Genomic DNA, 15,115 nt, shown 5'->3' with positions numbered 1-15,115 from the left:
AGCCGGAGGCAAAAAAACCTGTGAGCTAGTTCATGCTGACTCAGCTTAGAGGGAACATTGCCAAGAAGGCCTTGGCTTGAGGAGTGGAAGAACCTGCAGATCTGTGACAGGGTATATATAATGTAGGCTGTTTCTTTTGGTTATATATGATAATTTAATCCGTTGTATGCGGTTTTTCAATAAAAACTTGGATGCAAGTTTTTGGATGCAAGGATTTAGTGGGGAACTTTTAAAATTAGAAATCGGTTTTGTGTTTTCAAAAAAAGAAAGAAACAAAAGAAATCAGCGGCGCCTTGAACCTGGAAGAAAATAGGAAGCCAGCAAAGTGGTTTTGAAACAGCAGCTATAGGTGCAAAGCAATTTGCCTTCCTTAAAGGGTCATTGTAAGGATTCCTAGGATAGTATAGGCTTTTAAGGCTTTAGGAAAATTACCTGTTGATGACTCATACTAAAATCTAGGATGTAGGCTGAACAACCGATCACATTCTAGTCTTTCTGCTTCAGAGCCCAGCATAGCTAGATAGTGCAACATGGTGCATGCTGAAGTAGCCAAGCAGGCAAACTTGGATGGCACTGTCTGTGCTGTTCTGTTGGGTCTGCTCATTCCAGTCTTCAGGAGGCAGCTGCTACTTGCTACCAGTAACTAGGCAATTGGCAAGTTGCAGTGCCGGTGTTATCTTTATGGAGCAATTTCAGAAACACTTTTGTTAATAAAACTGTCATTAACAGCCTACTGTGGAGGTCAGATGCTCCCAGCCAGTTGTATCTAATCCTTGTTCTTTGCTCAGAATAATTGTTTAAGCTTTAGAAATCTAATGATTTACAAGGATCTGTACTCTAATAAATGTGAGAACTTCAGAACCCAGAAACCAAAATCAAGTTTTCTTAGCTTTGCGGGTGGGTGGGACTGACATTTTGAAATATTTTGGAGGATCAAGCCTTGTTACTGTCAGCTGTAAAACCTCTGACTTGTGGGCCTTGGGGTGGCGGGGCTTTTTCCGGTGGTAACATTTCTTGTGATTTATGACAAACAAACCAACTCTGATAAGAGCCAAGGCATAGCTTACAAAGCATGTTTTCAGCGCAGCTACACTCCCAAAGGTTCCCTTGTTCAGAAACCAAGTTGTAAGTTGAGCATTTACTTTCCACATGATGCTGAAGGGAACAGAGACATCTTTGTGCAAGGACAAGGTGCCCTAGAACCCAAAGTGAAAGTTGTTATTTGTTTCTCTTTTCCTCCTGAAATGTTGCTGCTAAATCTAAAATCTAGATTTTAGCATTGCTTGTAAAATAAAACAAAACACCATGCATCTAAAGAATTGTTCTGGCAGGACAGAATATCTGTTTAATTATAAATTTCTGGCTGACAACACAGAAGCAAGAAGAATCGAACTCTGATTGGAGGGTGATGGAAAGTTCTGCTTTTAGATGCACACACACATGCACTGGCTGCAGAAAGAGAATATACAGCATTATTGTTGCACCTATCTTTCCTTGAAAATCCATTTTTGTTAGTTTGCCTTGGACTGGGAAAAGAGTGGGAAGGTAGCTCCTTGTCTTGAGAAGTAAATCACTTACCCTTTCTGCCTCCACACTAGATTCCAGGTTCTTTAGATGATTATACTAGATTATAGTGTCTGTCATATAGTTGCATATAGGGGCATGGGAAATTTCGTTGGTTTCTTAATAGCAGTGCTATGAAAAGAAAGCATGTTTACAGTTTTCAGTCTTGCAAAATGTTTGAACTTCAGGTGCCCTTTAAAAAACAAACAAACCCTAAACCTTGATTTGTATTTAGTCAAAAAGTATCTAATGTTGATTATAGGTGTAAGCAGTTGTCTACAGTTGCCAAACGTTACTGAGTATAAGAAACTTCATTCAGTATTGCAGGGACATATAGCTAGATGTTTCTCCAAGCAATTCATGAATTACAGCTCTTTTGAGAAAAATGTAATTTTTTAATGTTGATCCTTTGATTGTCAGTTGATTTATCTTCAGTACAGGTTGAACACGTGTGTAGATGAAATCTTCCATCAGCCAGTGGCCAGGTTATTTTCAGTGGGTAGGCTAGGAAATGTACATTCCTTCTAAGAAAATGGTGTGGTCTTTGTATGACAAGAAATACATGCAAGCAGTAGTTTATAAGAGCCCATAGTGAGCCCTCGACCAGCTTCACTAATGGAGAAAAACTCTCCCATTAAACTAAAAGACCACAAAATGTGAAGATGTCCAGTTTTGTCTTAAAAAGTTGCATTCTGTTGTAACTTGTGAGGCTTTTCCCTGTGCTTCTTGATTGTGCCATTCAGTAAGATCAATAAGACCTCTCACCAATGCATCCCAAGTTTCCAAACTGTTACACTACACATTCAGGCATTAACACTTTTGAGTAGATTATTTTTCCCCTGGATTTGCAATGTATTGAATTTTTCTGTATATGACTTTTGTTCTATAAGTGAGTTTTGGTGCCTTTAAAAAAAAATTAAAAGCACATTATAGAGCTCTTCAGACTTTTATTCTGAGATGACACAGTTTTCTGCATGATTAACAATGCAATCCTAAAGCAGTTACATCCTTCTAAGTCCAGTGTCAGTAGGCTCGGTGGCAAAATACCTGTCGATAGTGCTTTCCTTAAAATGTTCCTGAAACCGTTCTCATCAATATTATGCACTATAAATTTATATTTTAAAAAATTAAATTCCAAGGGGTTTTATGAATTTAATAACAATGCTATGTAATTTTTTATTTTAAAACTTGATTTTTTAACTGTTGTGAAATGTTGTTTCTGTAAATTTGCCTGTGTTTGCAGTTTTATTCAGTGTCCTGTTTATTATGCTGTGCCTAAGACCGTTGGTTAAAGAAGCTAACAAATAAAGGAAAGGAGTCTTAGGTGGGAGTAACTATTTAGGATGGCACTGAAAATGATAAAAAAAGTTATGCATTTTATTTGTAATGAAGTCATTATACTTTAGTTCACTAGGATGGGAATGAGAGTTCACAAGGATTGGGAATAGGGCAAGGCTATCTGTAATTTTTAAAAGGTGCAACATTGATGTGAATGCTGAGGAAGAGAGGGGTTTAATCTGGCAGAGGCATATATGTTGAAGCTGCCTTGAATTCATTTGTGCCATGCAGCATTTCTGGACGATATATCACTGCAAGTCACTGCCTAATGGCTGTATTTATTGTATCTGCTGGATATTGGTTCCGGAGTCTTGGATATAGGACTGAGGCTCTGTCTTTTTTTGTGTGTGTGTTTTGTATGGATGTCAGCAGCTAAAAAACCCAACAGCCTAGGTCTATTGCTGAATTCAACATTGCTGTGCCAACATTCTTTTGGTGCTTGGTCAGTTTCACGGGGATGCATGGATTATGTGAGGCAGCAGGAAAGGTATGTTCCATTTTGCATGCCTGATGTATGAGGCAGCAACACAGCAGTTAAATATGAGGCAAAAGTACAGCAGTTAAAGAGTCATCTCTGTTGAAGATGCCTCTCTTAGGATGGGTCGCAGCTGGAGAGTTGGCCAGAAAGGCGGATAGCATATCAGAATGGACTGCTTGTCTAACGTTGCAAGCTGCCTGTTGAAAAAGGGTGTGTGCATCTTGTCACTATCTATAACTATAAGGTAGTTTGTGTTACCACTTGGATGAAGATGGTGAATTCCATGATACTGCTGGCAGACACATAGCTTGTTACTTGTGAAGTAATACCCTTATTGCTGGAGTTGTTTACTGCAAATGTGAGGCACCTCAACTTATAGCAGCCTTTTAAGAAAAATTCTTAAAATGGCTTTTCTATATTGGTGGTGATGGTGGTGGGGATAAGAACTTCTTGTTTCTGGGCTTTGAATATTCTTATTTTCTTCTTGGGATTCTGAGGAGCCTTTACGTTAATCAAATATGCCTTGAAAAGCATATTGGACTTGAAGGCTATATGTAGCTTGCCCCAGTACCTTATTGTCAGACTCTGCTGGTCAGGGGTCACAATCCTCTTCTCTTTTTCTAACATGCCTGTAAACTATGCCTCAGCAATGGAGTGGGGTATTCCTTCACCCTGGGTCCCTCTATTCCTGACCTCTGTCTGTCCTCTGGCTTTTGAGGACAAGAACTGACCTCCTTTCTTCTTAGCTTTCTCTGGGCAGGCCTTATAATGCAGTATCTGGGGCAGGACTTCCTCCCCAAGCCCCTTCAGTGACTGGCCTCCCAGCCAATTGAGTGTCATCCTTCCACCCTCTCCAGCCTGCCATTTCCCCTCTAAGTCTTTATAAGCCTCTTCTAGTCCCTTCTCCTTGGTTAAGGTCCACCCCATATTTCCCAGGGTTGTTTTTGTCCTGCTGGGACATGGCCTGTTCCAGGGAGTCCCCAGAGGTACTTTTCTCCCTTTCTCACAATACAAGAACTCGTGGGCATTCAATGAAATTGCTGAGCAGTCAGGTTAGAACGGATAAAAGGAGGGTGATTAACATGTGGAATTCACTGCCACATATATAAATTTTTTGGCCACCGTGTGACACAGAGTGTTGGACTGGATGGGCCATTGGCCTGATCCAACATGGCTTCTCTTATGTTCTTCCTTCTCCCAATCCCCATCAGTTCCCAGCCACACCCTGCCGGTGTTGGCTCACCTTCCCTCCCATACTCATCTGATGTCAGCCAGAGCCTGTTGCCCAATGCCCCTGCCATCCAGGTGGGGCAGCTGGTGGCAGAGGCTACAGGAGGTCACCCAACACTGTTGGCTCATCAGAATGAGTTAAGTGATGGGGGGTGGCTCTGTTTCTGGATACTAGAGCTTCCCATGAAGTAGTCACACTAGGAAACAACATGTGTCCCTCTGCAAAGTACAGATGGCATAGCAAGTGCCCTGGAGTCCATAGTTAACTGGAGTTAACTACTCAGCCAGGATGCAAAGGAGGCATGGTGCTAGGCATTAGGTACTCCACTGCAGCTCTGACATCACCACTAGCCACATGGGGCCGGGCAGAGAACATCGCAAAGACAGACATGGCCTAGGCCTGGTGGGTAGGCGCTGGGACATCACCCCTGGTTTGATCCTCTCCCAGGCAAAGGCCAGTAGCAGGCATTGCCACTGTAAAAGGGAGCTGACTAACTTCTGCCAGAGTGTAGTACCTCTTTTGAATGGTAATGCTCAATGGAAAAGCTTGCCAATACTCAGTCTGGCAGCTGATGAGCTGCCCTGGAGATCCATCACTTTGGCAGGCACACCATTCTCACTGTCAAGCTGTATGGCTTATTAGATGCAAGCAGTGCTGTGGGGGACCATGCCTCCCACTGTGCTGGAACGGCTGCGCACAACCTCGGACCACCCACAGCCCATTCCCCTTGCGAGCTGCATGGAGCAGTCAGCAGAGCATGTCCGTGTGGGAATAGGGTGAGGGCCAATATGTATAGTCAGTATTCAAGGTGCCACTGGACAAATTAGAAGTTCAGTGGCACCATAAAGACCGACGGCCATCCCAGCAGGAGCTTCCCTGAGTGACAACCTACCTTCTCTGACCTCTGGAGGGTTGACCACCCCAGGAGGCCCTAAGAGGAAGTCAGAGGGGGCAGAGAGTCTCATCTGCTCAGCATTACAGGGGCAGAGTTGTAGAACACTCCAGACTTTATTGAACAGTAAATTGTGATGAAATTGGATGAATGGGGTTGCCAATCCCTCTGTCTGGTATGGCTTCTATACCTTTCCAGGGAGTTTATAGGGACTATTGGGAGACAGGCTGAGCTGCCCTGTCACAGCATGTGCTGGATATGCTGGATGCTCATGGAGCTGGACTGGCAGGTGGGTAGGGGGCCACTCAGTTAAAATAATTTCCTCCCACTCATGGGTTACCCAGGAAGATGTGCATGTTAATCATCTGAGAAACCCATGAGCCTAGGAGTGCTTGGTGAGCTCTCTGCTTGGTGCTGAAGCAGAGTGAATGGCATATCAGATCCTTCTGCTAAATTTCAAAAGATGCATGCTTTGTCCTTTTATGGAAAACAGGGAATAGTTTCTCCTAGCAATGCTGCTGGCCAGTTTCTCTGAATGCCAGCTGAAGGCAAAGTTTGCCCCTTTAGCTGTCTTCCTGGGCCATGTGAGCAATGGAAGAAAGTTCCCTGGTCCTAGCAATAACACACTCCTTCTGAGGAGAATTCTAGTAAACTGTTTCCTTTTCCCTTCAGAAGACCAGGTGAATAAAGCCTGACGAAAGATAGCCTTTGTCTCTGTGAAAAAAAAAAACCATGGATATATAATGGCAGATGTCAAGGCAGAACACTCAGTGGGTTGGCCAAAACTTTTAAACAATTAATATATTTCTGATGAAAATATAAAGGGGTTGGATTTTCCTTTTGCCTCATTTTGTTGCAGTCTCAGCCAGGCAAATTGAGAGAAGCTCCAGTCTGGAGAGAGAGGCTTTCCTTTCTCCTAGACTGTATTCTGTACCATAGATTCTGTCCTCGGAGATGACCATTTTCTCAAAGGGAAATGTAATGCTAGGAGAACTGCCTGGATTTTGATAACCTTAACTCTACCAGAGAGTGGATTACCTGAACTAGGAGAAGAGCTTCCTAATCTTTTCCAGCTTTCTTCTGACGCTGTGGATTTTAATCTCATTGTGGTTTGGCATTTTTCATGTAACAATTTTCAGACAGAACTTTGGCTGAGTGTGTTGGCAATAAATGTTCTTCAGCTGAACTCACAACTGTGGTCATGTTAAGAAAATTGGTGCCTGTTTTCAGCTGTACTGCTGTCTTTGTTATGCATGTGCTTCAAATTGTGTATCTTTTCCGTCTATATAACTTAACAAATGTAGAAATTCTCAGGCCTTGTGAGCTCTACTACAAGCTGTCCCACTGTTAGTGGCACTTTGTGGTTGTTACACAAAGATCAAAATGTACTTGTAGCTTGTCTAGTTTTACTGGAACTACAATTTGTAACTTTCTCCCACCTGCCCAAAAGATTGCCCAAGATCTAGTACATTTATTTCCTGTGTCATTAAATCCTGAGTGTTTGGGCTTGTCTACATACGTAATTCCTGCCTCTTTCTCCTACTCCCACCAACTTTTGTGTTCAAGAAAATTCCTGTAACATTCTTGGTATTATTGTTGACCATCTAAGCTTGTGAGAGCATTGCTACTTTGTCTCCATAAAAATGTTACAAGTAAGGTTGCCAGCATGCTTGGAGAGAGAGAAAAAGCCCAATCCCTTTAAAGTGTCTTAATGGGCTATTTAGCAAGTGATGTTCTTTACCTACATGCTATGAAAAAGTTCATCTACCAATTTCCACATACTAAGCTTCTGTTCAAGAGACAGGGCATTTTTCTCCAGGCCAGTGGCAACTCCACTTAGATGTTCAGTTAGTGCTGTCTGTCCTAAAAAGAAATAAATTTAAAGAGGGGAGCACACAGGACATCTCTGAATCAGATCTCACCTATAAGGATGTAAAAATTAGTGTGTGGCTTCCTATTATCTGTAATAACACAGTTTTGCAAGAGGTTTGGAACCTCTAAAACTGAGTTAGTGTGCACCAGTCCACAGTTTTTTACCCTCCAGCTCACACATTTTTGTCTTTGCTCAGGAAAAATGGCTCCAGAGCAGATGAATTTATGCAGTAGCTCACAAAGTAGAATTTTTGCTCGCAAGACTCCACAGCTTAGAGGGAGTATTGGTCATAATTACACATACTCATACACATATTACACCTGGTTTAATATTGTGGCACTGCTCCAAGTGCGCCAATGTTGGTGTTTTTTTTCATGACAAACTGATGTCAAACCTAATATCGCTGCTGCTAGACTATCCAATCTGAGTTTTGAACATCCATGGGAAACCCAAATTAGAGGACTAATAGTTTTGTTTGTCTGTTTTTCCCTGTCTTCCTTATCAAGCAAAACCCTTTCATGTCCATTCTTAGGCTGTAATACATTGGGTTCATTGAGTGACATGTACAAATGGAGAATCAGGTGTAGCAGCTATTGCACACTCCTTTTACTTCGCCTTTAGCAAGGGTAAAGTGTGGTTAAGTCTCGGCAGAGGGAAAATAAAGTGAAAGCAGCTTGTTACAGTGCTCTTACTGAACAGTAACAGCAGTAACATGATGTTGTGACTGGTTAGTTAAATCTGTCCACAAGAATGTTGACTCTCATCATTCAACAAATGGTTCTGAGAACTGGGTCCATTCAAATTCAGTTCACTGCCATCAGTAGAGAACATCTGCTCTTCCAGATGGAGTTTATTATAGAACTCACAGGGTGGGGGTGGGAGGAATAATCTGGCACAGGATATACTGAATCATATTGAAACTTCATTTTAAGAAGTTGCTTGGGAAAGGGAAGGATAGTGGATTTGGTATGCATCCCGCTGGCTGATTTCTTGAGAAGTATCAAATGTTGAAGAGAAATAAATTATGATTTAAATTAACTGACTCAAGGGGAATCTTAGTGCCACTCCCTGGATTACAATTTTAGTTTCCAAATCTCTTGTGAGAGGAACACTGGGTCTCTGAGGAGGAGTTCCTGAGTCTTCTGCAAACTCACATCTGTCTTTTGAGTAGCCCCATGTGGATAATAAGCTCTTCCTCGATCATAATTTTGGGAGAATAATCATCATTAAAAACATTGGAAGAAAAAATCTCATTTTTATTTTACTGTTAGGATAATTAGAGTGTACAGCTTGAAATCCAAGTGGTGGATAATATTTCCCTTACAGCTGGCTCACACCTTGCGTTGTAACAAACTTGGGTTGGCCACCAAGTATACACTTGGCAGGGTGCCACAGCCAGTTTTTGTTTGCTAGGTAGGTGTAGTTCTGTGATGTACCAACACTTTTTAGATGTATGCTCAAAGACAAATATGAAGGGAACTCTCCGGGGGAAAATTGTTCTTATCAGCAGTTGTCCCCCTCCCTAGGTAGATGAGAACACACACACACATCAATAAAGTAGAAATCAGGACATTGAATAGGGCTGCCAATCCTCAGGTGGAGACAGAGGATCCCCTGGTTTGAAGGCCCTCCTCCCACTTCAGGGCCATCAGAAAGTGGGAGGGGGGAATGTCTGCTGGGCACTCTGTTATTCCCTGTGGAGCCCAATTCCCATAGGGTATAATGGAAAACTGATCTGTGAGTATCTGGGGTTTTGAGGGAGGGGGTCTGTTTTTTGAGGTAAAGGCACCAAATTTTTTGCATAGCATCTGGTGATTTTCCTCAAAATAACCCCCAAGTTTCAAAAAGATTGGATGAGGGGGGAGGTCCAGATTCTATGAGCCCCTAAAGAAGGTGCCCCTATCCTTCATTATTCCAAATAGAGGGAAGGCATTTAAAAGGAGTGTGGTCCCTTTAAATGTGATGGCCAGAACTCCCTTTGGAGTTAAATTGTGCTTACCACACCCTTGCTTCTGTCTCCACGCCCAAAACTCTCCTGTCTCCACCCCCAAAGTCCCCAGATGTTTCTTGAGTCGGACTTGACAGCCGTAATATTGAATGAAATGTACATATGATTTGTACATGAAGGCTGAGTGTTCCCTGGCACAGAATAGACTTTTCTGATTGTCAGAGACCTTTTCATTTTCACCAGCAGAAAAGTGCGTAGTTAAGTGTGGCTTGAACCTTTCTTCCTGTTGTATATGTAGGATGTCAAGGCGTCTATTTTTCTCACGTTCTCGTATGAGCAGGAAACAGAAACCTAAGTAGGAGTAAAACATTGGAAGATACACTTAATTTCCCATGAGTTCTGTAGAACAAAATAAATGACTTGCAGTCTGGAAGGGGTGGTGGGGTGGGACAGATGTTGACACAGTTGTGGGGCAGAGAAGAATGGGTCAGATGAATCCATTACATTTGTAAAGATGACAAGATCTTCTGCTCTAGGTCCAAATCATCAATCTCTGGGATTGCTTTTAAGATTGTTTATTTGGCTCATGGTTCAATTTATTTCCATGAGCCAAATAACAGAGATGAAAATCAGAATAATGTGTTCTATTAGGAATAGCAAATGGACACCATTAACGTGTCTGGGCTTCACCATACCTTGTTCAGAGACTCAGATTCTGTGCTTAAATGAAATTAACAAAACCAAGTCAAAGATTTTCTTTAACTTTCTTTGGTGTACTTGTTCACAAACGCTGCAATCTTTAGACCCACTTTCTATCTCATTGAACTTTGTGGTACATAATTCTGAGTTAAACATGCATTATATGTTCCCATGCATGGGACTAAGTTGCATTTTACACCCTATCCTTAGGCTTGAGCAAGTCAGTTGTATAAAAGGTGAAAGATGTGTTAATACATTGAACAGTATAATTATGCGTTTATGATGAAATAGACACCTGCTTATCCTCAGTAAACTTTTCCAATGCAGGTGTTATCTGCCATTGCAGTGGAGGATGTCCAAGGCTAGGGTATTCCAAAGCTGTTGCATGTTCTGGAAATAGCAGCACATAGCAGAGGAGGCAGTCTTCTGAAGCACGGGTGTGGGAATTGTAGCAGACACATCTTGGGCATTATTTTTTTTTTAATAAATATGTAGTCTTAAAATCAGAGTTTAAGTCTAATTCATAGCAAATACCCTGTAGCAAAAAAATAGCAACCTTCTCTATATCACCTTTTAGCGATATAATATAAACCTTTTTATTAAAAAGGTTGCATTAAAAGTGGTGGGAAATTTTGATTACATTAAAAGAGGTTACGTTAAAAGTTGAATTAAAAGTTGTATTAAAAGTGGGGTCATGTTTCTTGCTATAGTAAGTCTCACTGTTTTGGGGCATATGGCAATTTATGAAAGACCTGTAAATGAAAACTTCAACACCACCAAATTACCATAGATATTGGATGAGGTTTCTTTTTACTCCATTGTGTAACATGTTTTTTTGGAGTGAACAGAGGAGGTTCTCAAAAAGTTCCCAAGGTTTTTTCAAAAGCAGACTTGAAAGCAATTCCCACAACTGTGTCAACACTTTAAACTGCTGATGAAGTAACTATCTGTATTTTAGTATTTTGCATTTAGTGTTCTGCGTGCAGGTATGCAAGCTTATATCCTGTTGTTAACTAACCAAGTACTGTTGAATGTAAACAAGCTATGGGGCTGTTCAGACGCACAGTATAATCAGTTGTCGCTGCTGTTTCATACCAGATTAAAAGTGGCTGATCAGACAGCAACATCTGCCTCCCAGTATTAACTCGTAGTAGCCCCTCCAATCCTTCTCAGAACCGGAGTATTTTGTTACCTGCTCCTTTGCGGTGTTTTTTGAGTTCTCCTGTTTCACCTCGTAGTTTCCCCGTCTGAATAGTTCTCGACCAACTTCCGGATGTCTGAAGGCTGTCCCAGAGCAAAAGAAGCCTCAGACATCTGGTTTACGGTCGCCATTTTTTTTACTACTTAGCGATATCCGCATAACTGCATAACCACATAATGTTTTAACCTGTGCACGTGCATAATGCGCATATAAGTGGAGAAAAAAAGAACTGCATGGTGCCATCGTGTGGACGGCAGAAGACAGTTTCACTGCGGAGTAATTCGAACTGCAGTATAGCAGAAGCCAGAGTATTTTCCCTCCGTATGTCTGATATCTGGGCAGCCGGGACAGTAGAGCCCTTGTTGGCAGAGAGGGGAAAGGAAGCATGTTTCCTGTGATTACTCGTTCTCTGGCTGATGGCTGGCAGAGATGGGTGTTGAGGGAGGTCTTGGAGAAGTATAGTACTTGGGGATGCTTTTTACAACCTGAGTCTGTGAACAACTCATGTGAAATTAAGCCCTTACTAGATATTGGTGCTTTTTGAGCTTTCAGACTGGAGATTTCGGATGAAAATGGTGTGGTTAGAGGCAAGTGTCAGACTAGGAACTGGGAGACCCAGGTTCAAATCCATTCTCTAATGTGGAAACTTGCTGGGTGACCTTGGCCCTGTTGCACAGCTCGATTTACCTCAGAGGGTTGTTGTGAGGGTAAAATGGAGGAGAGGAGAATGATGTAAACTGCTTTGGGTCCCCATTGAGGAGAAAGGCAGAGTATAAATGAAGTAAATAAATAAACAAATGCACCATTCTTCTGTATACAGTAGAGCAAAAGAAGAAAATAACTGTGGAACTAGTGGGATGTTTCTTATTGTGGTTTCAAAATGGGGATTGTTGAAAAAATAATCATGTGCTTTAGTAGGACAAACAAAATCACCTTTTTGTTGAGCAGGTTCAGCATCTGGAAACTGGTACAATTTTTCTGGTTTAGCACAATATTCAGTTTGTATCCAGTGTGTTGCACAAAGAAATATCTTTTTCTTCTTGGTGAGCATCACTGGGGAAGGCAGGGAGGAGAGGAAATTAACAGAGCCCATTTCAGATAAGTAACAGTTTTATCTGTTAAAATTATGCCTGCATAATCCCAACAGCATATGCATTTATCTACTCAGTAGGGGAACATGAAAGTTCTTATGCACTTTGTTGAAACTATTTTACAAAAAAGGGGCAGTAAGATGCCTGAACAGAAAATATTTGTGTTGGGTTCCTGTGCCCCCATTCACTGAGTGAGGTGGCTACGAAGGACAGAGCTTTTTCTGTTATGACTCCATGCCTGTGGAACTTCCTCTCTGCTATTTCCATGGCCCTTTAAGTTTTAGGAATCCAGTGAAAACATTTTATTTTCCTGGTAATTAGAAATTTTTCCCCTGCCTGTTTTCTGCACTTTTATTTTTTCTTCAGGGTCTTATCTGCTGCTATGTGTGACAGGCCTTTTCTACCAACTGAGGGAACCATGCAGCCTCTTAGGGTTTTGGAGAACCAGGTTTGTTTTAAACATTAAACCTTCCCCTCAGTCACCAGGTGTTCTTAAAGCAGCAAGTGCAAAGGCTTTGGATTTGCTGCCATGAGGTTAAGTTTTGTGATGAGCAAGTAGAACACAGAGATCACTCAGGCAGGAGTTGTGTATAAGTAATAAAGAAGATTTATTTATTTACAGGTTGGATTCAAAGAACAAATCAGCAGTACAGGTCTACTGGTAGTCAAAGAAGAAACTTGGCTGAGGCACATAAATTTAAGCTTGTTATGCTTCAGAGTGTGGTTTAAATTTTCTTTAATGGTTTCAGGTACAAACAGGCTTTTACTGACTAGCCACAAGGCTACACCACCTACACCTACACCAGCCTCCCGTTTCCCAAGAGTCAGATTAAGTGGTACAAGGTCTGCTTATCACCAGATACAGGCCTAACAACTAGGGTACTGTATCCGCTCCTACAGGTCAGCAACCTTGCCAAGCTACCAGGCAGAGCGACCCTTCAAACTTTTGCCGAGGTAGATCCAAACTGTGACTGCACTCTTGCTGAGGCAGAGCTAAAGTGGTAAGACTAGGGATGGGTACAAACAACATTTTTGCAGTTCAGTTCATGGTTCCTGGCTGAACCACAAACCAAACTATGAACCCATATGAACCAGGAGGTTGGTTCACAAACCAACTCAGTTGATGAGCCTTTTAAATTTTAAACCCCTGCTTTCCACTCCCCACAGCTTTTTACAGGGAGCAGGAAGCAGGGGGTTCCAAACAGCTGAGTTGTTTGGTTTAAATGACTCCAAGCTCCTGCTTTTTGCTCTTCACAAACCACCATGAACTGCTCCAAAATTGATGGAAGTTTGTGGTAGTTCTTCAGTTTGTGAATATCACTTTGCAAGCCACAAACCTGCCAGAATTTGTGACAAACTTTAGTTTGTCGGCTACTTCATGCCCATCCCTGAATAAGAATGCCACTATTCTTCCCTCCAACATTCCATATCCCCTCTGGAAGGTGATTGGATGCTGGAGCAGCACTTCTGTTGGCTCAGCTGAGTGGGATCGATTCCCCACTAGCCTTGTCCTGGTCTCACGTTCCTCCATGGGGCTTCCTTCCAATTTCACACAAGCTGCCCTGGGGCTGTAACTCGTGCTGCCTCTTTCATGCAGCAAGCAGAAACCGGTTTTACTGCTGGCTGTCCCGCCTCCCCCCAATATTTCTTTTAATGTTGTTTGTGGTTGTTCTTGATTTATTGTGTATACCACCAAAAGAAGCTTTTTCACTGTGGGAGTGTAAAAATAACAACATATATTCCTAAGCAAACCAACATTTCTTCATTTCTTGGATTTCTTGTACTTATACTTGACCTTTTTTTTCTTTTACAGGGACCTGTGTGAAGTGCAACAAAGGTGTTTATGGCGCAAACCAGGCTTGCCAAGCCATGGGGAATCTCTACCATGATGGATGCTTTACCTGTGGCGCATGTAGTAAGTGATTCTGTAAAGGAAATTCTTTATGGCTTAAGGACTATGCTGGGGCTTGCAGAAAATACTCTAGAAGAAGCAGGAGGACTTGGTGTCAAAAACTGTCAACATTATACATATGCCAGGGCACAAACACTAGGAGAGAGCCCGCCACTAGCCTCTTCCAAGTAGGGAACGATCATCTCTTCCTTCCCACTGGGGAACAATTCCAATGTGGCATCTGGAAGCAGGAGGAATTTACAAGTAATAGAGGGTGGTTGTAGTCTGTGGGTTGTTGACCATCACATTGGCTAATATGGAAATATGAATCAAATGCTGCTGTTCAATCTGAAGAGAAATCTATTTATGGTACAGTACGGTTTGCATTATTGTTGTTTTTACTCATGTTGTTTTTACTCATCTTGCAGGTAAGTGCCAAAAAAAAAAAGCTGGTGCATTGCAGTTCTGGCTTTCATCCCTTCCTTCTTGCTCGGCCTCTCTGTTCAAAGGCCATTCTGTGTATTGCCCTTTTGCTGAATTAATCTCAATGTTGCCAAAGGAAATCCCCATTGTTTGGTGTTGGTCTCACTTAGATTGTGAATCTTCAGCAGGAATCATAAATTACAATGATGTTTAGTGTCTGTAAAGTTCTCTTCTAAGAGTTTCTTATATATCAAATTCTAAAGTGTTGTTTTAATGCTAATAGCTGGGTTGCCAGGTCTTCTCTGACCGCCAGCAGGGGGACTTTGCTCCTCTCAAGAGCTTCTGCGCATGGCACAATGACATCACTCTGGAAGGGATGCTCTAGCTTTTAGGCAAAACTCTATGGTTTGTAGCCAGTTTTATAGCAATGTCAGCTGTGTGATGAATAACTTTCAGGCCACTTGGGATAGGTTGGGGCCACTTGGCT

At 41.9% G+C, this 15,115-nt stretch overlaps 2 protein-coding genes across 2 annotated transcripts in view; both read left to right on the top strand.

Moving 5' to 3' along the window:
• The window catches only part of SNRPD1 (small nuclear ribonucleoprotein D1 polypeptide), a 230,538-nt gene that overhangs the window by 126,002 nt on the left and 89,421 nt on the right, over positions 1-15,115 (top strand). The window lies entirely within an intron of this gene.
• Positions 1-15,115, top strand: part of LIMD1 (LIM domain containing 1) — a 54,191-nt gene that overhangs the window by 11,833 nt on the left and 27,243 nt on the right. The window contains exon 3 of the mRNA XM_060248909.1: positions 14,128-14,229. Within this exon, the coding sequence (XP_060104892.1) occupies positions 14,128-14,229 (102 nt within the window). The remainder of the gene's footprint in view (positions 1-14,127; positions 14,230-15,115) is intronic.

Source organism: Heteronotia binoei, chromosome 10, assembly GCF_032191835.1.
Source record: "Heteronotia binoei isolate CCM8104 ecotype False Entrance Well chromosome 10, APGP_CSIRO_Hbin_v1, whole genome shotgun sequence".
In the NCBI taxonomy this organism is placed as follows: domain Eukaryota; kingdom Metazoa; phylum Chordata; class Lepidosauria; order Squamata; family Gekkonidae; genus Heteronotia; species Heteronotia binoei.
This window is presented reverse-complemented; position numbering and strand designations above follow the sequence as displayed.